The sequence below is a fragment of the Chinchilla lanigera genome, unplaced genomic scaffold (assembly GCF_000276665.1).
Source record: "Chinchilla lanigera isolate Chin_1 unplaced genomic scaffold, ChiLan1.0 scaffold00002, whole genome shotgun sequence".
Taxonomy (NCBI): domain Eukaryota; kingdom Metazoa; phylum Chordata; class Mammalia; order Rodentia; family Chinchillidae; genus Chinchilla; species Chinchilla lanigera.
The window spans coordinates 38652751-38677717 of NW_004955403.1; the positions used below are offsets into that span (position 1 = coordinate 38652751).

The following is a 24967-nucleotide window of genomic DNA, read 5'->3' on the forward strand; positions in this document are numbered from 1 at the left end:
AACAATGGAGACAAAAACAATACAAAAACAACAAAAATGAGATATGACCTCAAAACAAAATGATAGGAATTAACAACGGTTGCTACATCACATACGGTTGCCTTCAACGAAGTTGCTCAGTCCACCAGATGTAAGAATGTAAAATTGATCAGACAATCAGAGACAGTAACAAATAATAAAAATATTAAGCATTGGAAATGGCACAGAGCTTCACCATACAAGACAGTGGGAATTCAACAATGGTTCTTATACTGTATATTGTTGTGTTCAAATCAGTCGTTCTGATTACCACGTGCAAATGATTTTTTTTTTTTTTTTTTTTGGTTTTTCTCCGGTACCGGGAACCGAACTCACGACCTTGCGCTTGCCAGGCAGGCGCTTTTGCCGCTGAGCTAAATCCCCAGCCCCTTGCAAATGATTTTTTAATGCTCCATAATGAGAAAAGAATTTGCCCATTTGCAGAGGTGTAACTTATGTAAAATAATGGAATAATTTCACAAATACAGTTTGATAAATTTTGGTCAATGCCTATGTCTGTGTCAACAGGACCTTAATGAAGGTATATTTCTATCTCTATCCTCCACAAACACTCTGCCAACCTTTCTGTACAGTGTACCTAATACTTGGTAGCAATGTCTGGCACAGCCTTCACAGGAAATACGGCTGCACTTAGAAGCACTCTTTTCATTTCTCTTTTTACTTGAGCCATCTTTAAAAAAAATTAGCTTAAACTCTTTTTGTGTTTTTATTTTCTTTGTGTTTATTTAAAAAGTATTAGTACATGTGTGCAGTACATCATGATTACATTCATTTAGGAGAGCTGATACATCTGTACAACACATCCTAATTGTTTTGCTTTCTCTTTCCCTCTCTCTCTCTTTTGTTATATATCTCATTTGCAAAATGAAAACAAAACAGGGAGAACTTTTGTTTTTTCTCTTGAGGATTAGCTTCACGAGTCTTTTAGATGTTCATGTTAACATTGTTTTTGATTTTAAATGGTCAAGAAATTCCTTGAAGCAGTAAAAGTTATTTGGGGAATTAATGAGATTAGAATCAAAGGTTTTTCATTGATGGAAGTGATTCTGTGCCTTATGGGTGAACAGAGAAAGGTGGAGTAACTTGCCATTGTACTTGCTTTGATAAGGGTATAATAATTGTCAGTGAAATTTTCCCCATCCTGTGAGTTGTCTTTTCACTCTGTTGGTCATGTTTTTTGTTGTATAAAAGCTTTTTAATAAGATGAGATCACAATTTTTCATTCTTTGTTGCATTTCCGCTGGGGTTTGTGTTTTTTTCATAAACTCTATGCCTATACCTGTGTCTTCAAGATTTCTATCTCTTTTCTCTTCCAGTAGATTTAGTATTTCTGTTTTAATATTTAGATCTCTGATCTGTTTTGACTTTAGTTTAGTGCATGCTGATGGACATGAATCTAGTTTTATCCTTTGGCTGATGGAAAGACAGTTTTTCCAGTACCATTTATTAAAGAGGCTTTTTCCTATGTTTGAACTCTTTATCAAAGGTAAGGTGGCTGAGTGTGTTTGGAATTTTATCTGTATCTTCTAATCTGTCCCTCAGACAAAGGACTTATATCTAGAACATACAGAGAGTTGGAAAAAGTAAGAAATAACAAATCCAAAGACCCAATCTAAAAATGGACATCTGAGATAAATACACACTTCTCAGATGAAGAAGTACTAATGACAAATAAACATATGAAACACTGTTCAACGTCATTGGTCATTTCAGAGATGCAAATTAAAACAGCACTGAGATCCCATTTCACTCCAGAAAGAATGGCTACCATTAAGAAATAAACCAATAACTAATGCTATGGAAGGCTGTGGGGAAAAAAGAACCCCTTCTCTCCTGTTGGTGGGAATGTAGATTGGTACAACCACCGTGGATATCACTGTGGAGATTCCTCACAAGACTAAGACAGGAGGTCCCATTTGACCTAGCTATTCCCCTTTTAGGTATCTTCCCAGAAGAACTGAAAACATCATACAACAGCAATATACATGCACCCACATTTATAGCAGCAGAGTTTGTAATAGCTAAATCTTGGAAACAAACCAAATGCCCATCACCGAGGAATGGATAAAAAAGATGTGATATTTTTATACAATGGAATACTACTCATCCATAAAGCAGAAGAAACTTGAGACTTTCATAAGTAAATGGATGCAACTTAAGACCATACTCATATGTGAAATAAGTCAGACTCACATGTGTAAACATCATATTGTCTCCCTGGTGTGATTAACTGAAAGCATAATGAATGACTAAAATGTACAATATATACTGTGAAATGGGAAAAAGTTATTCAAAAAGAAAGAAGAACTAAGGTGGGGCAAAGGAGAAAGGAAGGAAGGGAAAAGGGGAAAAATATAAGATCATAATACTACTAGTTTCTGTTTGTTCATTGAATAGAAAGGTTTGTGCTAATATTGTTTGGAGAATTTTTTATGCCCATATGTTGTACTCTGAGTAAGCACTTTGAAGATAACAATATGCAATGTATTAACCATTGTTATTCTCCAATTTTGTTTTGAAAATTTTTTATGTTCTTTCTATAAAATAAAAAATTTGTAAATGAAATTATTCCTGCTATTATCCAAACGTAATGCTTCCTGTCTGCCTGGAAATATTTTAGGTACTTAACATACAATAATTGAAAATGATATAAAGATCTTTTCAATTAACTGTGATTTTTAAACATATTTCTTATCTTTTGTAATACCTCATAATATTACACACACATTTATAGAATTTGTAATTTTATTTTGTTCAACTAATAACTACCCAATTCATATGTAATAGGTATTCAATTGAAATATTAATGTGTAGAATACTTGAAGATATCATCACAGAATTACTGGTAAACATCAGTTCATTAGTCAAAGCCAGATTTGTTGTATTAAAGGGACTTTCCACGTTGATTCTATTTAGAAGCTTTTTAAGAGGAACAAAAATTATTTTTTGCTCTTATACTGTAAAGAAAATTTTTATTATTAGCACATATGATAGCAATTCAGCATCATCATCTTTATATATCACGTAACAGATCAGAAAGTAGAAACAAGTAAAATAAGATTTTACATGAAATTTTGCTGGAAGGATTCTGGTTTATAGAACAGAGTCTATTAGCACTTACTACTTTAAGAAGATGAGATGATATACTGACCAAGAGAAAGAACAATAGAGAACTAAAGAGAATCGTATTTTACAATTTTCATCAATCTTTTGAAGTAGAGCAATAGTAGAATGAATTTCTACCTCGTAAAACCATTTGGAATTTTTGTTATCTTTGATTTGTCCACAGAGGGATCAGTTATATAAAAAAAATTTATAGGCAAGGGTATTATTGAAAAAATATGATTCATTTGATAATTATTTATCAAAAATAAGTGAAGCAATTTTATCTGAATCAGCAAGTAGTGTGGATCGCCAAGTTTAATGTTTGTGACAACCACATCAAAGTTTAGAGTGGATGGGTTTTATATAACTGAAGTAATACTAAAGTTTGAAACTAAGAAAGTCACTCCAGTGACACACAGCTACATTTAATCACTTTCAGCACCACAAAATTGGCTGTCAAAAGTCTAATTAACTGTCAGGAATTAGCTTTCTTTTTTATACTGCTCACTTGCAGAGCCTTCCATTGTAACATCTGGCAAGCTAAAAAATTCCCTAGAAAACCCTTTTTTCCTTTAGCTCTACAGCATGAAGTCATAGTGAAACAAAGTCTTGCTAAAACCACAAAAACATATTTAATACTTTATTGTTGAACAATTTCATTGTTGCAGTTAGCAGCCTCAATTTTATGTGAATGCATACAATTATGATTAAAGAGATTTTAGCAAACACATGGCAGATATGTATTTCGATTTCCCTAATTAGTGATGTTGAAATTTTTCCCTATATTTACAAAATTACATCATAACTATAAATTTCACAGATTGTTTCCTCTGAAATCACCATGAATGTCAAACTTGTCTTCCTTGTTTTGTTCCCTTGTGACTGACAAAGCAATCTCTCATCAGCTAAATATACTTTATTTTATCAAATAAAATTTAAACAAGTATGTTCCCTAATGTGCTTACTATAACATTTACTCAATACAAAAAATTTTAATAGTACACACAAAATGTTATGATCAACTGGTTATGCATGTGTTTTTCTGTTTATATGAGTAAAGTCACATGTATTTGTACAATGTCAATAATTTTAAACACCAGGCTTCTTCATTCTAAGTAAATTTCATATCAACTCCTTCTTCTATTCATGGGCATTCTTGATTTTATATGGTTTTCTCTTAGATTTTCATTTTAAGTATTAAAGGGAAGCTCAAGATAATTATTCAGCAAATTAAGTTGGAAAGAATTGGTCTAGTTTTTCAGTTCATTAACTATTCATCCCAATCTTGAGAACTGCCACTCAAAGAAATAATCAGATATCTTAAAGAAGATGAGATGATATACTGACCAAGAAAAAGAACAATAGAGAACTAAAGAGAATCATATTTTACAATTTTCATCAATCTTTGGAGTGAAAAATGGATTGTAATTTTTATTTAAAGTACGCAGCAGTGATCCACTAAAGTTAATGAGGAGAAAAGAGACTAAAACAAATAATAGAAACTGAGAACTCATAAAAATACTGATAAGGTAAAATTTTAAAAAGCAAGCAGTACATTTGGTTATGAATTTCTTCCCGGCTAAATTCAAAAAGGGTTAGCATCATATCACCATGATATATGTGCACCCATGATTATATCAGTGAAATTTGTAATTGTTAAATTGTGGAAGCAACCCAAAAATCCATCCACTGACGAATGGTTAAGAAATTGTGGTACTTTTTTGTAATAGAATATTACTCAGCTATAAAGAAAGATAAACTTGAGGCTTTTATAGGTAAATGGTCACAACTAGAGACCATACTCATAAGTGAAATAAACCAGACCTGCATGTGTAAGCAATTGTCTCACTAGTGTAAGACCTGAAAGAGTGAATAAAAATTAAGAGGTATGATAGACATTGTGAAATGAAAGGAAAATGCTCAAAAGTAAAGAGCAACTGGGGTGAGAGAACAGAGAAAATGGGGTGTAATTATTTTCTTGACTAACATTGTCCAAGGAGACTTGATTCACTGAAAGCTGTAGTTTTTCAAGTATTTCTTTATTAGAAATTGTATTTACTGATAAAGTGATACTGATGTGCCCATTTTATCTCTTTTTAAACTCAAAACTCAGTATTTGTAGGTCATATGGAAATCCTTGAGGAAAGAATATAGTATTTAGAACTATATTTAACTGTTACTGACCTCAAAGCATTATTTTTGTTATTGTTTGTAATGAGAAAATTATTTCAACCATTGAAGTTTGGGGAAAGTAGTATAAATGGTAGCTTTAGGGATATTTAGCTGTGGGAGCCATGACCATAAAGTGGAAAAAAGCCACCGTATGGAAGGAACATACTTGTAATCAGCTACTGAAAAAACTGATATAAGATGATCACGAATTGGATTCCAGGCAAGGCAATTTTCAAAACTCTTTTAAAAAAATGAAAAAGAGCTGAGAATGTACCTCAGTGGTAGCGCACTTGAGAACCAGTCATGATTCCCTGAGTTTGATCCTCAGGATTAGAAAAAGAAAGTCAAAAACAAAGGAAAACCAATTTTGGGCATGTGTGATACTGAAAATGGAACCCAGGACATTGCAAATGCTTCACAAGCACCCTACCACTGAACCGCTTGAATAGCATTTTTGCATCACCTAAGTGGCTGGACCGAGTAGCTGGCAACACTTCTACTTTTCTTTTTATTTTGGCTAGTTTCTGGGCCTTCCTGCTTACGAAGAAAGTCTTTAAGAATTGAGGCTGACATAGGGTTCTCAAATCCTGTTCCCATCTTTGCATCAGCTGGTGGAACTTAAAACACCCAAGTGTATAGACTAAAATGGCCAAATCCTAGTTGGCATTTAGATGATTTTCTTAATTAAACTGGTTTGCTGTTTTCATTGTGTTTCATTATTTTTGTTTTATTTCATTTGTTATTTCAGTAGATTTGGAATACACATGATTAAATTATGGAATAGTTTCTTAGTAAACATATGAGTTGTATTAGTTATACAAAAGAAAAAGAAACACAAGGCATTTTGGAAAGAATAGTTAGCACATAAGTTCAATTTATTTGGTTAGAGAAATAAATTTAGGGGCCGGGGATTTAGCTCAGCGGCATAGCACCTGCCTGGCAAGTGCAAGGTCGTGAGTTTGATTCCTTGTACCAGAAAAAAACCAAAACAAACAAACAAAAGAAATAAATTTAACTAATAATTAATTTTTAAAGAGAAATTGCTTAAAAACTTGAACTATTACATCATAGTGCAGTCTGAAAAAAATATATCTTGTGCAGTCAGATTCTCTACAGATTCTCTACTACACAGACTTTTGCTACCATTTTTTGGCTTCATGCTAATGTTACCCCTAAAAATATATTTAAAATATTTGAACTGAAAGTATAGATATCCTAATACTACTTAATCTCACTGTCTGAATAAATGATTTTGAAGTATATATTTATATTTATAATAGAAAGAAATGCATACCATAAAGTCATAATCTTCCTGTAATTGTTAATAATATATGACACATAAAAATAATACAACAAAAATTGGTGAATTCCTACCATCCTGTCTAGTGAAACTCTGTATTGTCTGTAATGTTTTTTTTTTTTAAATTATTGTTTTCTTACATTCTTTCATTCTTACAGCTGGTAATCTGGGCAACTTCATTGAAGATAACAATATGTAATATAACAACCATTGTTAATTCCTATCATTTGGTCTGAAACTCTGTCTCATTTTTAAGGTTCTTGCTTTGTTTTGTTTGTATTTTACTATTTTTTTTTATTATTGTCTTTAAAATGAAAAAATAAGCAATTTGAAAACGTTTATTTTTAAGCCTTCATGTTGTGACACAAGAAATCCTTTTTAGATATTCAGCAAGTTTGCTTGTTTAATTTTAATGGATCCTTGCAAATACTCAGTCATAAACACAGTTTATTTCAAACATTTATCTTCCCTAATGCTTCTCAATCTCACAACCTTCTCAGCTAGCATTAGCCTTGGTCCCATTATTAATAATAATAACTGCTCTTTGAGCCATTCAATTATCTCCCTACTTTTTCTGTTCAACACACAGAAATATGCTTTCAAAAAGTATATTATTTCTTTCACAGATCCTCTTAAAGCAAAGTAAAATTGTGAATTGCATATATTAAGTTGATATTTACTTGACCTAATATATTGCAGTGAATACAGTTTGAGGATATGGATATACATAGCTATGCCTTGCCCTGTTGCCTTGACCTTCACTAAGCAGGAAGAGCTGTTAACAAGAGCAGGATCAGTGAACCCTTAGAGTTTCCTTTCACACAGAACATTCTTCTAAAATTTAAACTATTATCCTTCAACTTTCTAGAATCTAGTCATACTTGTTTTGTGATAGAACAAGAAGAGGATTTTCTAAAGCTTTATCAATGGGCATTTTAAATTTCTATAGGTCCATATCCTTTTTTTATAAACCATGTGACTAACCTCTTGATAGGTAATTGCTTTAAGCTTTTATGGGGATTAAAGTAAGCAACTGAACTGGTGCTTAAATTGCATCTTGTGTAGTGTTTCAGCCACTCAGGAATGGGGCCAAAAGCTATGTTATTGAAGTTTCTTTAAGCTGCACTAAAACCTTGAATCGCTAAGAACTGAAAATTATATGGTACAGTGCAAATGCAGAAGTATCTACACTATTAGGAAGAAAGCAGAGCTTATTGAGGACATACTGAAGGATTCCTGTGATAACAATAATAAAAATATGCAATTACATCTTCGTGAAAAGGAATTCATGTAGAAATTCATAAGCAAATCTAACAAAGCACTTATTTTGGGAGCATGGCCATGCTGTAGTGAGGGAGAAAGGTCAAACATCATAGTGCTGAGTGGGGAGAGCCAAGACTGTGGGAGAAGCTCTGATGTACTTGCTGCAGGGAAGAGAAAAAAATGCCTCTGCCTGTAATAAGGACTGTGAAAAGATAAAGATGAAAAACAGGACATAGATAATATAGTCTCTAAAGAGCTGAAAATTAGTGGACAGACATAATGAGGAATTTCCACAGGTCTTTATTTTGCTTTAAAATGATAATATTTTAATGACAAAGGTAAAAGAGCAGAATAAATAGATGAGTTGGTGCTTCTCTTGAGTGATTTCTAGGGTGGAGAATTATCAGAAGGTATTACATCACAAGTAATTCTGCATAGAGCTAAATCATGAGAGAAAAGAAAACATGAGAAACCTTAACAGTAGACTGTAAGAATGAAAGCTAGACTAAGATACTCAGGTAGAATTTAACTTTATTTCCTTTTTTGGTCTTACTAGATAGTGCACCATGATAAAACTTCAGCAAAATTTAAAAATTAATAGAGAATGTTAAAGTAAGACAATCACAGGCCATTTTTACAGCTAATGTCAGGCTTTTCTGAACACCAGGAAGCAGAATTGTTCAGCAGGAAATCATTTACACTTGTCCAATCTCTTGAATCTGAATTCTAGTTCTACTAGTTACTGGTTTTACATCCTAGAAGAAACCATTGTATTTGATCTACAGTTTCTTTACCTCTTACATATTTCAGACAATGGTTTTAAAGACATTTTGTGTGTAAAAACTAAACAATAGCATTGAATTGTGGCATTCACTGAATAAATAGTATTTGTCACCTGTATAACATCTTATCCAAACTCTTAGAAGAGATGTATCTTTGAACATTGAAAATTTCACATTATCTATGAATAATATGACTTGTATACAACAGAACTATGCATTCCTTGTTTAAAAATTTATAACACTATAGCATATGAACTTTGATAACACAAGACAGTCCTTCTGAAGTAACACTAAATTTGGTCCAAGACCACAAACTGATTTACATGAACTTACAGCATTATTTTCCCTATCAAATGAATTTCTTAAAAATATATACACTCCTGCCTGCCCAACCCTACTCTCCCCAAAAGGCAAAGAAACCAACATAAAAATGGTCAATTATCAGAACTTTTGGTGCTTGGAATTCCATTTCAGCAGTATTAAGAACAAGGAAATTTTAAGTTCTAAAGATTCCCTATCATTTATGTATCAAAGATTTACACAAAGAATACAAAACCATTGTGAGTATGGAATTTATGATGATTTCTATATCTCTGCTTTTAGTATGTCAAGGAAATAAGCAAAATCTGATAAATCCAAGAAAATCATCCTTAATTACCCCATTCCTACAATGACAAAAACCTAGGAAATGCTGCCTAAATTCTCTCATGAGTTTTGAGAAGGGGACAGGAGAGTTAGCTATAAAAATACACGCTCCATTGTTATTTGTAACATCATAAATTTAAGTCTAATTAGATCCCCAGACTGATTATGATTTTACTTTATATTCTTTAAAGGTGACCACTAGAATGAACACATGCAAATACCAGGTGGCTGCTGAAAATTTCAACTCAGATGTCTCCACAAATATTCCATGAATACACTAACAACTAAATTTACTGCACTTGTCTTGCCTCTTATTTCTTGTTTGGTAGTATCACCAATCACCGTTTCTTCTATTTCTGTCCAACTTTCTTTTTATACTTAATAAGTGGTCCTATTGAATCTATAGCGGACCAGGGATATAGCTCAGAGGTACAAGCACCTGTCTGGCAAGCCCAAGGTCCCGAGTTGAATTCCTGGTACCAAAAAGAAAAAAATCAACCTATTGAATCTGTACCCTCTTTCTGAGATGCATTCCCTCCTCTCTGTCTTCACAAATCATCCTTATAGGTTGAATTCTTATCCTTTCTCTCCTGTCTTATTTGTACATTCTTCAGGGCATCTCCAGATTTTTGTGTGGTCTTCCTACCACACAACCCTGTTTATGCCTTTATCCTAACTAGAATCAGGAAATGGCTTGTCGGTGCATACTGAGGAAAACTTCAAAAGTGAGATATTCCTATCTGTCCCTGAAGTTTTCTTATGGTGCTGACAGGCAACCCTCACATTTTGCACTTCATTGGTCCTGTTTTTCAATTGTGTAAATAGGACACTCTTATACTGCTTTGCTATTTATCCTGTGCCCTTCTACTGGAGTTTTATTTCATTTATTTCACTTGATCCTTGCATTGCTTTCAAAAGCTACTTAAGTTTTCACTCATACATGAGTTATCTTCTATTTAACATTGTATAATCACCTCACTTCCCTGTACGTGTGTATATATATAATATTCTATATTATATGCACACAAGCATACAAATACACACATACATGTATAAAATTTCCACACAATGCTGTATTCTAATTAGAATTTATTTGTTTCTCTTTCTATACAAAACATTACTTCCATGTGAGAGATCTGATGACAATACTGTAAGCTAAAATAAAATAATACACCTTTTAAAAATGAAATTTTAGAGACCATCTAACACAATTTATTCATTTTATAAATGGTTCCAACTGGTCAGAGATTAACTTGTACTATATAGTAGAGTTTGTAATATGTTTGTCTTTTGAAACTTTTAATCGGTACTAGTAAATTTGCTATCATATTTCTAAAATAGTTAAACTTTTCTCTGGAAGTGGCTGAGCCAAGACTACTTGTTCATTATTAATTCATGTGCCATCTATGAATGATCAAAATATACAGTAAATGTTTAAAAAATATTACATTAAAAGACACACTGCCATAAGCTACCTCAATATCCTCTGCCTCATTTCAAACACAGCCCATTAATCTTGCCACTTTCTGAAGCAGGTCTGAAGTCCTCTTTTGTAGGGGTCTTTATAAGGTGTGACCAAACCATGGTGAATGCTGTGGCTGAGTGCCATCCAGCAGAAAATCAGACTTAAAGAATACTATGGTGTTCTGTCATCCACCTTCTTCACCAGATCTGCCACCATGTAACTTTGGCTCATCCCCAAAATCAAAATGACCCTGAAGTTAAAACTTTTGGATTGATTAGAAATCGTGTCCAACTTGACTATGCAACTAAGGAAGCTTATGAAAGAGGATCTCCGGGCCTGCTTCCAGAAGTGGCAAGAACCCTTGGGTGTGCATACTTGAAGGGGGGGGTATTTTGAGTGGGTTAATGTCAATCTGTCTTTTACTGTAATTAATTATTAAATTTCAATATTCTCTTTATTTTCATCCACATCTCATGTATATCACATGATCTAAATGTGCTTTAATGTAGAACGTTTGGCATTTATTTTTTGATGATCTGATGTTCACATAGACAAATATTTTTAAAATACAGGAATGAGTTTGCATACTAGGAGCCCCAGCCTATCCTGTTAAAGTTTGCTTCAATTTTCAATACTAAAATTAATACCTACCTTTATTCTTAGATGCTATTTTTAACAAGTTCTTTTCCACGGGCCACATGCACTAAACATGAACACCAAACAAGAATGCTTCTCCACTTAAAGTCAGTGCGTAACTATATTTTAGGATTTTAGGGCTGAGGCTGTACTCAGTGACAGTCTCCCTAGCACTAATTCTCAACTCAAACAAACAAAATCTAAAATACTATAAATTGCATGGTCCATGTTTGTGGTTCTGACTTAGCATCAGTGCTCTGTGTTTTTACTTTTGTGTTCTTTTTGTACGGTGGAATTTGTCTTGCATTGGATTTTTCTTCCTAACATACCTCCTTTCCCTCATAATTGTTTTCTGCTTTTACCCTTCCTGGCTTAGCCAATTCCACCACGACCATCTGGGTCAAGCTTGAGCCTTCCTACTTTCTCTGGCTTGTCAGTAAACAGAGACTTTGGATTAAAAGCAGGCAAAGGAGGAACGGAAGTACTACCTCACAGATGTAATGGGACTCAAAGTTATAATTATAAAGCATTTCATAAAATACACACTGAATTTTCTGAATCAAGTAAAAATTATTTGTTAGATACCCATTTGAGTCACAAAAATTGGAATGATTGTTAAAGATTATGATAAAGAAATAATATGATCATGTAAAGTCAAAGGTGCCAGCTGAAATCTTACTAGAGATACTTTTACTGGATGCTCAAGAACAAGCTAGAGTAGCAATGCTGAACAGAACAGAGAAATTTAAATTCTAGAATACGGAGAAATGAAGATAATAATAGAGGGAGGTGATGGAATTATGCCAAGCATCATTAAGATACAGATTGCTTCTAATCCCTGGGCTTCAGCCAAGAGGAATGTCACTTGTTATTCTTGTGATTTCATGAATAAAATCTTCAGCATCTGTATTTACAGTGTGTGATGTTTTGTAGCTTTAAAGCTGCCAACAATGAGAATGTTCTACTACAAAATACAGATGGTTAAAATCACATACACAGAAGTGATTTTTTTCCTTATTATAGATACTGTGCATCTGATTCTTCATATTTATACTTCTCCTATTATATTTTCAACCCTGACAAGCACTGCCATTCTTTTTTTGATTCATTATTTAGAGTTTTGTGCAAAGTTTTGTCACTGAGTTCTGTTTTATGTGTTAAATGTGTTCTGAAAATTCTTTTCTTACTGTGAAACAAGTTTTGAGTTCTGATTTCTCTTCTGAACAGACATAATGCAAATTTCATGAACCTTTTAAAAAATTATCCAATGGAGATTGTGTAAAATAAGTTGGAGTAAATAAAATATTAGTCTGTATACAAAATGTAGTAGGATAGGCTATGATAGTATTATAAGTGCTATAGTGTTTTATTTATAAATACAAACTTTTTTGGAGCAATATCCTAGATTAAGTATATTAAAGTACAAATGCAAGTTTAATTAGATATCATCTCATCCCAATTATAATTACTACTATCAACAAAAAACATAAGTATTTGCAAGGATAGGGAGAAAGCAGGAACTCTTCTACATTATTTGTGGGAATGTAAATTAGTAAAACCACCATGGAGAACAGTATGGCAGTGCTTTAAAAAACTAAAAAGAAATTACCTTGTATTGCCATGATCCATTTTCAGGATCCACACCCAAAAGAGATGAAATCAGCCCGCTAAAAAACTACAGACAGACCCACGTTTATGAGGCAAAAGTTAGCTCATGGAGTCAATAGAGTTCCTTTCCAAATAAGGAAAGACAAAAAATAAATACAAAACCACAACCAAATAATTATAACCCAAAAAAGTTTATTCACAGTCATCAGAAGTTTGAAATTACCAAAATACCCATCTACTAGTTAAGAAAGAAATAAAATATGGTGTATTCATACCACAGAATATTATTTAGCAGTATTAAAACCTGAAGCAGTGACCTTTGCTACAATTAGTTAAACTTCAGAAATATTACACTGTGTGACAAAAGTCAGCGACAAAAGACTAAATAGTTCATGATTCAGCTTCTATGAAATAGCTACAAAATTTATTTATACATAGAGAAATTAGATAAATGATTGCCTTATACTAATTAAGAAGGGAAGTAACTACAGAGTATGTTTAGTTTTAATTGGTGATCAAAATATTTAAAATTATACTATTTTGATAATTGTAAGTATATTGAAAACTATTGATTGTAAACTTTAAATGAATATAGTGTATGGAACATCCATAAGGCTTTCATTTTTTAAAAAAATCAACAGATCACATAGTCTTTGTATTGCCAGATGCCAAGGCAGAGGCTGATTACAGAAACGAATGTGCAAATATCAGCAATAACAAATTAAAAATGAAAATGCAACATCTCAGCTCTTACCTTGTGCATTCAGGCAAACCTAAAGTGCAGCTCTAGACACTTCTTGGCTAACTGAAGAGATCTGATCCCTGATATCTTTTTGGGTTTTAATCTTTTTTGTTTACCCATTAGCATTTATTGAGGGAAAGTAGAAATACGTCTTGTAATTCTCCAGTAGCATAAATATTACTAAATTTAAATTTGTTCATCAACCTTTGTTACTGTCATAAGAATAGCACCTGCCAAGTTTTAATCTTAAAGTTTCTGTTTTTATTTCACTTTTTAATTACAGTGGTATATGTGGTTTAGTGCTGTATATGCTAGTGAAGATTCAACTGCCATTATCTGTTAATCTATTGTCAGAGTTATGAGAAGTTTCTCTTAACAGAGGAAAAATAGGAAAAATGTTTACAGCGCAGTGTTATAAAATCATTTGGTAAAATTATGTTTCATTAACTTAGAAGCCTCCACTATACAAAATTTATTTTAATATATTCTGTACTCTTTCCCTCTTCTTTCTCTCTCCCTTTCTCTCTCTCTCTTTTTCTCTCTCAGCTTTAGATCCTGCGAAAGATCCATGCTTAAAGATGAAATGTAGTCGCCATAAAGTATGTATTTCTCAAGATTCTCAGACTGCAGTCTGCATTAGTCACCGGAGGCTACTTCACAGGTAAATACCGTTACACTGAACCCCACTAAAACCTAACAGTACTGCTTGTCACAAACCATGGCAAAGTAGAAGTATTTTTGAGGGTCTGCTAATCTTTATGCAGAGTGTTATTAAAAGGGTTTCAGGGGCTGGGGATTTAGCTCAGCGGCAAAAGTGCCTGCCTGGCAAGCGCAAGGTCGTGAGTTCGGTTCCTGGTACCGGAGAAAAACAAACAAACAAAAAAAAAACGGTTTCAGAAGATCGGTTCATACAATGATAATCCACTAGGATTAAACATTGTTATAAATCATAATTACTGTGGATTATAGAATCATCACATATATTATTAAAAATGCAGATTATATGTTGTATTCTAATGTTTGTGAATTTTTATATTTAAGAAATAATTACATTTTTGTTATCTTCTAAATATGCTTTACTTGTGGTTACTCAAAAATCTCAGTTTTCTTCTGGGAAGAATTTGAACTAAAATCAAAGGGGAGGAACTGAATGTATGAATGTACCAGTGTTTGTAAAAGTAGATTCTGAGTCACAAAATAGATATTTGGGATGAGAACTCCCAATCATCTCTAGGGAATGCTCCTTAAGACACACACATAATGAGTGGAGTCCTGGATCTGTTGCCCCTGGCTACACAACATTCCAAGAAAGGAAGGAAAGATTTTTAAATAACTTTTATAGAAGTTGTCACTGATCTGTAAGGCATGTTCTGCTTGAAGAAGTATCCATGATTTAGAAATAGCCTATGGTCCGTTCAAGAAATTAAAATCCCACTGCAATGCCAGTACGTGTTCACTTGAGACAAACAATGATGACATACCATGAGTGTAATTGCAAAATAAATACAGGGAGAAAGAGCACAACACTCTAGGAATGTAGAGAGAAAAAGACTTCCTGGAAATCACTTATACAGTGTCACTGTACCCTGCGGAGGCACAAAAGCAAGGTTATCAGGAATGTATCACCAAGAAACTATGATTCATGTTTCCATCCACACACATTAACACCTTTGGAACTGTTCGTTTGCCATTCACCATGGTAATTCCATTGCATATTGTTACCTTCAAATCAGTTGCTCAGATTACCAGATATAAGCATGCAAAATTGATCAGAACATCAAAAATTTTAGGCATTAACTATTCTTTTCAATATACCATCAGACATTAGCAGCACAGTTATCACAGCTCTTCCTACACACATTTATATTTTGCCTTCCTTTCTTTTTTCTTCTTTCCTTCATCCCAGTTGTTCCTTCCTTTGAGCAATTTACTGTTTTTTAGAAATGTCACTTATGTCATTCTCTAATGGTGTCATTCTCTCTTCTAGCATACTGTGATAATGGGATTTATATGCAAGTTTACAAAAGTCCAATTATTCCTGAGAATACCCCAATAGCAAAATTTCTTCACTAAGAGCAAAATATCAGTGGGGTCTGCTATCACAATAAGAGTTTTCTCTGAAAGAGAATCCCTTTAAAAGTCATAAAATTAAGGAAATTAATGCACATCTTTGCTGCACCTGGGTACCCAAAACCTTGACAGAGAATTATGGCATGTTTCAATCCTTAGTTCTCAGCACCAAATTTTACAGGCTTGCTTCAATTAGTTAGTTATTTAGTTAGTTAGTTCATTAATACACATGTGTATTACACAGTGTTCACATGCCTCCTGGGAAGTTTGTACAATTACATAACACATCTTAATTCCTTTCCTCGTCCCTCTAGTTTCTTCTCTCCTCTTCCACCTATGCCTTGATCCTTTTCTTTTTTCTGTACATTTGAAGTACGTAATGTTTACATTCATTGTGGGGGATTGGTACGTGCACAAAATACAGGACAATTCCTTTTCAACCATGGTCCTATCCCTTTCTTTCCCATCCCCCCATGTCTTGATCCCCTTCTCCTTTGAGAATGATCTATGTTCCTATTTCCTAATATCTATAATTTATTTTGCTCTTAATTTTGCATTGGGTTTTCTCATAAGAGAAAGCACATGATATTTAAGCTTGTGTGTCCAGTCTATTTCACTTAACATGATGGTCTCAAGGTGCCTCAGTTTTCTCATAAATGACTCATTTATGCTTTTTTCTGATGGAGTGGTACTCCACTGTGTATAAATACCACATTTTCTTTATCCATTATCTTCCAGTATTTAGCTATTATCAATTGTGCTGCTATAAGCATGTATCTCTGTAATGCTTTTAATACTTTCAGGAAAATATCTAGAAGGGGAAGAGGTGGGCCAAATCAATTTCTAGTTTTAGTTTTTTTGTTTTATTTTTTGTACCAGGAATCGAACTCAGGACCATGCACTTGCCAGGCAGGTGCTTTTGACACTGAGCTATACCCACGGCTCTGGTTTTACTTTTTTGAGGAACTTCTGTACTGATTTCCACAGTGATTATACTAGTTTACATTACCATCAATAATGTAGGAGGATTCCTTTTTCCCATAGCCTCACTAGCATTTGTTATTATATCATTTCTTTATGATTACCAAGGTGGCTAGATCTAGGGTCTGTGATGCTGGGATCAAGGGTGTGATACTGGGATTGATCCATGCTGCATTGTTAGGATGAAGATTCCCCTCCCTCATTTGAGTGTTAACCTGACAGTGGGTAGCCTGGATAAGAATATAAGTGACAGAAAGAGAGTTGTTACCTGTTACTTGGTGCTTGCTGATTTCCTTCTTTAAACTTTGCTGCCTTCTGCCTACCATGAACTGTTTATTCTATGCAATGCCACCCTGTCTTGGAGCCAGCCAACTATGAATTGAAAGTCTATGCACTGTGAGATAAATAAGCCTTTCCTCCTTTAACTTTGGGTGTTGAGTACTTTATCTCAGCAAGGAGAAAAGTAACCAATACACCACATTTGTAATAATATATCTTCAAATCTTCTTCAGTTGATTGGAAGGATTATGAATGTAGAGTTTGCAATGTAGTCAGTACCTCAGACTCAAATGTAGTATGCCTTTTCTTTGAGCAGTACAATAAAATACCTGCAGTTTGTATATAACATTTAGTGCTGAAAGTATTGACAAGCAGTTTCATCAAGCGAAAGGGCCAACACAGCTCAAGTAGGTCTATAGTTTTCTGTCAGCTTTGTGCATATTGTTGAAAGAGAATCAGAAGCCATCAACAAATGTTTTTAAATAAATTTATTGGAGCAATGATCAAAACTACAGTTTGCAGGAACAAAAAGAAAAGGACAATATAAAAACAGCAAATATAGGAGAATTTCATAACAACTTTAAGACACCACTAGGTTTTTTTTTTTTTTAGATTTGTAAGTGATTGAAATAATAGGTACACTTCTCCTTCTTTAGTTATTACAAATAACAGTATTTGTGTTCCACAATCACAGAAATCATATGGTTATTTACCTCATCAAGTTTTTATCCTTAGCTTTGACTACTACTGCCAATATGGAGAAGAGTGTGGACAGTCCCATCATCTCATTGTCCAAGTAATATATTTGAAAGTTGTCTCCTAATAGATTTCTTTGAAAAGAACTGGCATCAAACAAGCACAATACTCTGTCTGATAATTATTTTATTAATATTATTATTACTACATGAAACTAATTCATCTTGTGAATCATGAGAAAGAACTTTAACTGTAGCATATTTTTCAATATGGTAGTATAACAGTGATTAGTTTATTGATAGAATTACATTGATAGTTTAATATAAAATCTTCTATGGTTTTCCCAGGCTTTGAATATGATACACATTTTATATTGTTATTTTGGAAAAATTTCTGCAGATGCTGAAATTTCAGTGGGTTTTTTGGTGTTGTTGTTTTGTAGTGGGAGTAAGAAACCCAGCCTTTTATGCTCCGTTGCTGCCTGAGCAGCTGCAGATAATTAACACTCTTTCTAGATTAGTGTTTCTGGCACCAATCGATGCTGCTAATATTAAAAGAAAAAGGGTTGGCATAATAAGACAGAGAAAAGTTGAAGAAGTTGTTATAGGACAAAACTAGTCATGTAAATTTCTGCTTCATTTACACCAGAGGATGCAAAAAATCAAGAAGTAAATGTTTTTGGCCTCCTAAAAACACATTATACAGGAAAGGATGGAGGTAATTTAAAATGATATTTATCAGAAAGACATATCAAGAGAAGACAACTCATAAAACTCTTCTAGTTTAATTGTGTACATGTGGGATTAATGGTTACCGTGACTATATTCAAAATAAAATTCACATTTCTTTACATAGCCATTAATTATATGATTGTGATACTTGCATTTCCATGGTAAAGGTTAATGGGAAGAGCCAATGACAGGAACTAAGTTATATTAGAGTCCCAAAATGTTTATGGAACTGAGTTGATCATAAATATTTTAAAATAATGTCCTTCATACTTACATAACATTTAGCCTCTGTGTAGTATGAAAATACTGTAAATGTCCTCAGAGAAAGTGAAATACACTATTTATTTCACACTTAATACATGCAAGGCTCTTTCAGAGTGCCTCAAATGGATATACTTCATATAGCCCTAATGTTTGATACTAAGCATTATTAAGGCTTATTTTACAGAAGCAGAAACTAACATTTAGAAATTCTGTGTGTTCTGTCTTATGTTAGGAGGATAAAAGAGAAGGCAGATCTAAACTTTGAAATCATGTCTAAATATTTATATGCAAAATTCATATTTATAGTTAATGAATTTTAACTATGTGAATTTATTTAACTTTATAAATACTTAAATGTACATACTTTTAAAATTTAAGATATAGAGAGTTGCAACATCATTAAAATGAATAGTGTTCAAAACGTGATCATAATATCAGATAGTTAGTATAACATTGTTTGATTCCTGGCCTTAAAACCTATTATGTCTTAACTTGTAGTATGTTTATTTATAGAACCTGTATGTATGTGAACAAATGTATGTGTTCTTAATTAAATTTTACAAAACCCTTAGACATGTTACAGATATTTACCTGATTTTGCCAATGATAAAAGATGAGACAAAGAGAATTTACATGATTTGTTAAAGTGATAAAATCAAGCAGTGACCCTGTTGTAGTTTGAATTTTGTGTTCTTATTCTGTTGTACAATCTTTTGAAACACATTATAATCCCAGTAGAATGATTAATTCATTTTATCTTATAAGATGCTGTAGTTTTTTAACAGATATCTCTGAATATTTAATATCTAATATATAATTTCTCATCATATTTTAATCCCTATATTTTTGTGGAATATACAATTTTTAGGTTCCCATTTTCTAACATCAGCATCAAAAAGTGAATAAATCAACACATAATGGAGAAGTGCTTATAAAAAGAAAATTGAGGGGCTGGGGATTTAGCTCAGTGGCACAGTGCCTGCCTAGCAAGTGCAAGGTCGTGAGTTTGATTACCGGTACCAAAAAAAAAAAACCAAAAAAGACAATTGAATTAACAAAACCAAATATTGTCATAAATTAAGACGATTTGATAAAGATTCATGTTAAACATTATACTTCAGTAAAACAAAAAGTTTCTCAAATATTTAAAGGTGTTACTATATTGACTCAATTTTGAAATACATAACACATCTTATCTTTGTGATAGATTTGCTTTTCATTTCAAAATCAGGAAGCCATACTTTGAATTCTAAAATCCTCCACTTGGTCCTTAGTACTTTACCCCAGCCAGCTTTACAGTCTACTTCACAGCTTTTCTGCATGGGTACAGTGCAACCTTATCATAACAGCAGGATGTCTCAGGACACAAACTGTCAAAAGCAGACTGTCTAACTTTACAATCTAGGCCAAATTTCTTTAGCTGTGTGATCTGAACAGGTAATTTATACCCTCTGTGCTTCAGTTTTTAACTTAATAAAGCAAATGTTATTAAAATGGTACATTTACATTATGTTGTCTTAAAGATTAACTTAGAAAAACAATTAAAACATTAGAAGAACCATAGAAAGGATTATGTGAGGGTTCACAATTACTATTTTTTGAATTATTTTGTGCATTTTAAAATCATAGACTTTGGTAAAACCTGTGCATTTTGGCAAACAATTCATTTCTGAGAAAAATGTAAGCATATATTTAGTGATAGGTAATTTGAAGCTAGAAAACTGGTTTTGAAGTCCAGTTTCAACTCTTAGTAGCAGAACGATTTTAGCAGCTAGTTTTCTTGTGTATCACATAGAAATGATAACTATACTCTTTCCTCCATTTTGTGAGAACTAAAGAATATATTTTGTATAAAGCACTTTTCACAATGTAGGCAGTAGATGAATATTAATTTGTGATTAATCACCATCCATATTTCTCTCACATCTCCTTGCTGAAGGTGGAAGTATTACCATGTCTTTGTAACCAGAGCACATTAGTAGTAATTCTTGTCCACTAACGTCATTAATACATACTTATATATTTAATAGCTCAAAGGGTTTGAGAGGAATGAACACATTTTATCAAATACAATGTCAACTACATTTGGGAAAATGTGTTTATTCCTCTCATTATGATAGAAGATGAAATTTAAGATTATACTTTAAGTAATAAAAAGGATGTGATTTTACTACTTGAGAATGGAGTGGGTGGATACAATAAGTCAGGCTTGTATTAGTGAAAATTATGATAACTGCTTAAAGGGAAATAACTCAGATCAATTTCTGGGACAATGGCCAAGTAGTGAGCAGTAGAGAAAAAGCCTCTCTGAATTTTAGTGTCAAGGCAGTGGAATATAGCAATGTGAGGAGGAGAAGCAGGAAAGACATGTGTCCCTGGGATCCAGCAATGATTTGAAATGGGAATTGAGGCCCATCAAGAGAGCAAAGAGAGAGACCTCAACGCATGAGCAATGAGGTGGCAGGCAGTGCTTTCTTCTTGACTCCTGATTCAAATCACTGGCTCAAGCCTGCAGATGCACAGTGACTACTGGTAGCCTTGGAGGCCTCCACAGAAAAACACACTGGTGGAGTAGAGCAGTAAATGCAGCAGACTGCAGTAGTCAATGAGTCATTTGGGTTTAGATATCCCCAAAATTAAATGATTGGCTGGTTGTCATCTCAGAGAGGGGACATATGAGCTCATCACTCAGAGCATCTGTGGATTAACTGCATCTAGCAGCTCCCAGTTTCAGGGTGAGATGAAACCAAGTTCAAGTCAGTGGGAGGTAAAAAACAGAGCCAAATTTAAGCCAGTAGGAATCTGAGTTCAAAATGGCAGGAGGCACACAGTGTTTCAGGCTGAACAAATTTTGTTCGAGTCTCACATCCAGAAATCACCCTGAACTTCAGGGGAACTAAAGGTGCATGCTGGCTGGGATTATCAACTATCCTGGCTGCAATCTATTGTTGTCCTGCTGGAATTAATCAGTACAAATCTGGGCTCTGTCTGACCACTCTGTCTATCAGTGACAGCAGAGACACAACCTGAAGTACACATTTTTTTCTTTTATGGGAGTTGGATTGTTTTTTCTTTTTTCTTGATTGTTTGTTCTGGTTTTTATATGAATGCGAACATTGTTTCTAGTTTTTTCTTGTTCTCACCTTGTTTTTATATCATCCTTTTCTCTTTCTCTCTTGACTTCTTCACCAGTTTTTCAAAGTTCCCATAATCTTTCTTTATACTCTAGGCTTTCTTTTAATGTCTTTCTTTTAATGTCTTTCTTTTCTTCTCTTTCTCTGTTTTTAAATATCTCCCTTCAGAGTAAAATGGTCATATTGAAGATATACATTGTTCACAATGTTCTAGTTTGATTGAGATTTGGTTATATATCCACAAATTTTGTCCATTTTGTCGAAGGTGCCAAATTAAAAGTTACAAGTGTATTATTTTCTAGACTGTGTTTGATGCCATTGCCATTGCTGATGGTACTACTTTACCCAAGGTGATGTGATTGTTCTAATCAGTTATTCTTCCTGGTATGCCAAGACTGAGATTCCCTGAGTATCATAAATAACACCATAGACATGTGCCAAAGAACCAAGGGTTAGGCCAAATAGGCAGCAAATTCTAATGCCTAGTAAATTTAAGGGGAAGGATATTGCCACAGCTCAAGACCCAAAAGCTATCTACACTTGGAAGACATCTCTGAGAAGTACTCATTTCCTAAGTGTTCCCAATACTAGCAATAAAACAACTTGCCATAGACAATTTACAAGCATCAACTCAGGAATTAAACAAAAAAAAAGAAAAAGTAAGAAAATGAGATAACACAGAAACAAAATATAGTCCAAGACTTATAGCTCACCAAAGGCAAACTGAGTGGGCAATGACGTAGAGCAATTAAAAAGTCACCTACCTAGACATTATAATGTGGTAACTGCATAAGTAAAAAAACAGATCACTGAGATTCTAGAAAACCATTAAAAAATAATTTCTCAAATAATTATAGAGATGATTACCATAAGGAAGGGTTAGTGGCTGTATAGCAGATACAAATAAAAAAAAAATACAGGAGCTTAGTAAAATGATGGAAAATATAAATACCCCAAATAGGAATAAAATGAAATCCATGAAAGAGATTCCAACAGATGTCCAGGAGTCTAAAAGTTCCACTGAAAGGATACACAGCAGAATGAGACAATGTCAGGACAGAATATCAGATATAAGAGGAAGGGTTTTGGTTATTGTTAATGAAAATAAAGATTTCCTAGAAATAGCAAGGAACCAAGAAAAAATAATCCAACAGCTGCTAGATGATGCTAAGGAGAATAATATAAGATTGACTGGAATCGATGGGAAAGCAGGAGATAGTGCAAATTACATTTAAAAAATATTGTCCACAGAAGTAATAGCAGAGACCCTTGGAAGCTTGGAAAAAATTTCAACATACAAATAAGTGAGGCATTTAAAACTCCAGTTAGCCATGATCAAAAAAATGTACACATTATAGCATATAGTAATTAAGATTCCTAAAATTCAACCAAGGAGAGAATATTAAAAGCTGTTGGAAAAAACAGAAGCAAATCACATACCAAGGAAGGACCAAAGAGTCACAGTAGAGTTCAAAACATAAACCTTTAAGTCAAGAAGATCTTGGAGAGAAGTATTTCCAACCCTAAAAGAAAATAACGTCTGATGTGCCCCACAAAACTAATTTTGAAAACAATGGAGAAATAAGATACTTACAGGAAAAGGGCACCTAAAGAAATTTATGAACAGCAAACCAGCATTCCCAAGATATTCAGAAAGCCATTCTAGAAGGAGATAATGAGGATTACAGTTTCATAAACCCCGCCAGAATGAATACATTAGGCAAGGCAAGTAATTAAATAGAGGAAGACAAAGGGAACCAACAATAGGAAAATAACATGACAAGGATAATTCAATATATATATCAGTTATAAACAATAATGTAAATAGTCTCAATTCACCAATCAAATAGACTGGCACAATGAATCAAGAAGCAAGCTCCAACATTATGCTGCATATAAAAAACATATTTAATTTAAAAAGAAATTTATAGACTGAAAGTCAAATGATGGAAAACAATACTCCATGGAAAGGAAACTGGAAAGAACCCAAGGGTGTCTATTCTCTTAAAGTGGATAAAGTGGATATCAATGCAAAACTGATTAGGAGAGACAAAGTTGGGCACTACACCCTCATAAAGGTACAATCCAAGGGGAAGAGATAACAATCACAAATATATATATATATATATACCAAACACCAGCACACCCAACTATACAAAACAAATATTAATGGACCTGAAAAAAAGTCAAATAAATACTAATACAATTGTACTTGGGGCCATTGATACCCACTTTCACAAATAGACAGATCAACTAGACAAAAAATAAACAAATATCAGAAATCAACCAAGATTTTGAACAAATGGACTTAGTAGACATCTACAATATATTCCACCCCACATAAGAATACACATTATTTTCAGCTGCACATTTTTCAAAATAGACTACATACTAGTTCGTAGAACATGCTTAAGAAATACAAAAGAACTGAAATTACCCCATGAATATTGGGAGACCATAGTGCAATGACTTTAGAAATCAGTGGCAAAAGAAACCATAAAAACATATGGAACTGAGATAACACAATCCTAAAAAGTGAAAAAGTGCATGGAAGTGAAATAACACAATCGTAAAAGCCAGTGGTTCACAGGTGAAATTAAGGAAGAAATTAGGCTGTTTCTACAATCAATTGATAATTCTAATACAACATACTAAACTTATGGAACAAATGACAGTGTTCCTATGAGGGAAATTTTTACTGGTGAAATATCATATCAGAAAAACAGAGTGAGCTCAAATAAACAATCTAATGTTGAACCTCAAGTTTCTAGAAAAAGAAGGCCAAGTTAAGCCTAAAACTTTTATGAGAGAGGAAATAATAAAGATCAGAGCAGAAATTAAAGCAACTGAGTCAAAGAAAACAATAGAGAGAAGGAATGAATTAAAGGGTTGGTTCTTTGAAAGAATAAATGACACTGACAAACCATTAGCCAGCTTTTTTTAAAAAAAAAAAGGAATGGCTCAAATCCATGTGACTATCAATGAAACCTGTGAAATCACAACAGATCCTGCAGAAATCCAGAAGATCATCAGCACCTACTTCAAGAGCCTGTAT

General features: G+C 33.3%; 1 protein-coding gene across 3 annotated transcripts in view; it reads left to right on the top strand.

Annotated features, from left to right (window-relative positions):
* Positions 1-24967, top strand: part of Spock3 (sparc/osteonectin, cwcv and kazal-like domains proteoglycan (testican) 3) — a 394510-nt gene that overhangs the window by 176500 nt on the left and 193043 nt on the right. For all 3 annotated transcript variants that reach the window (XM_005373580.2, XM_005373579.2, XM_005373581.2), the window contains one exon: positions 14304-14418. In XM_005373580.2, the coding sequence (XP_005373637.1) occupies positions 14304-14418 (115 nt within the window). The remainder of the gene's footprint in view (positions 1-14303; positions 14419-24967) is intronic.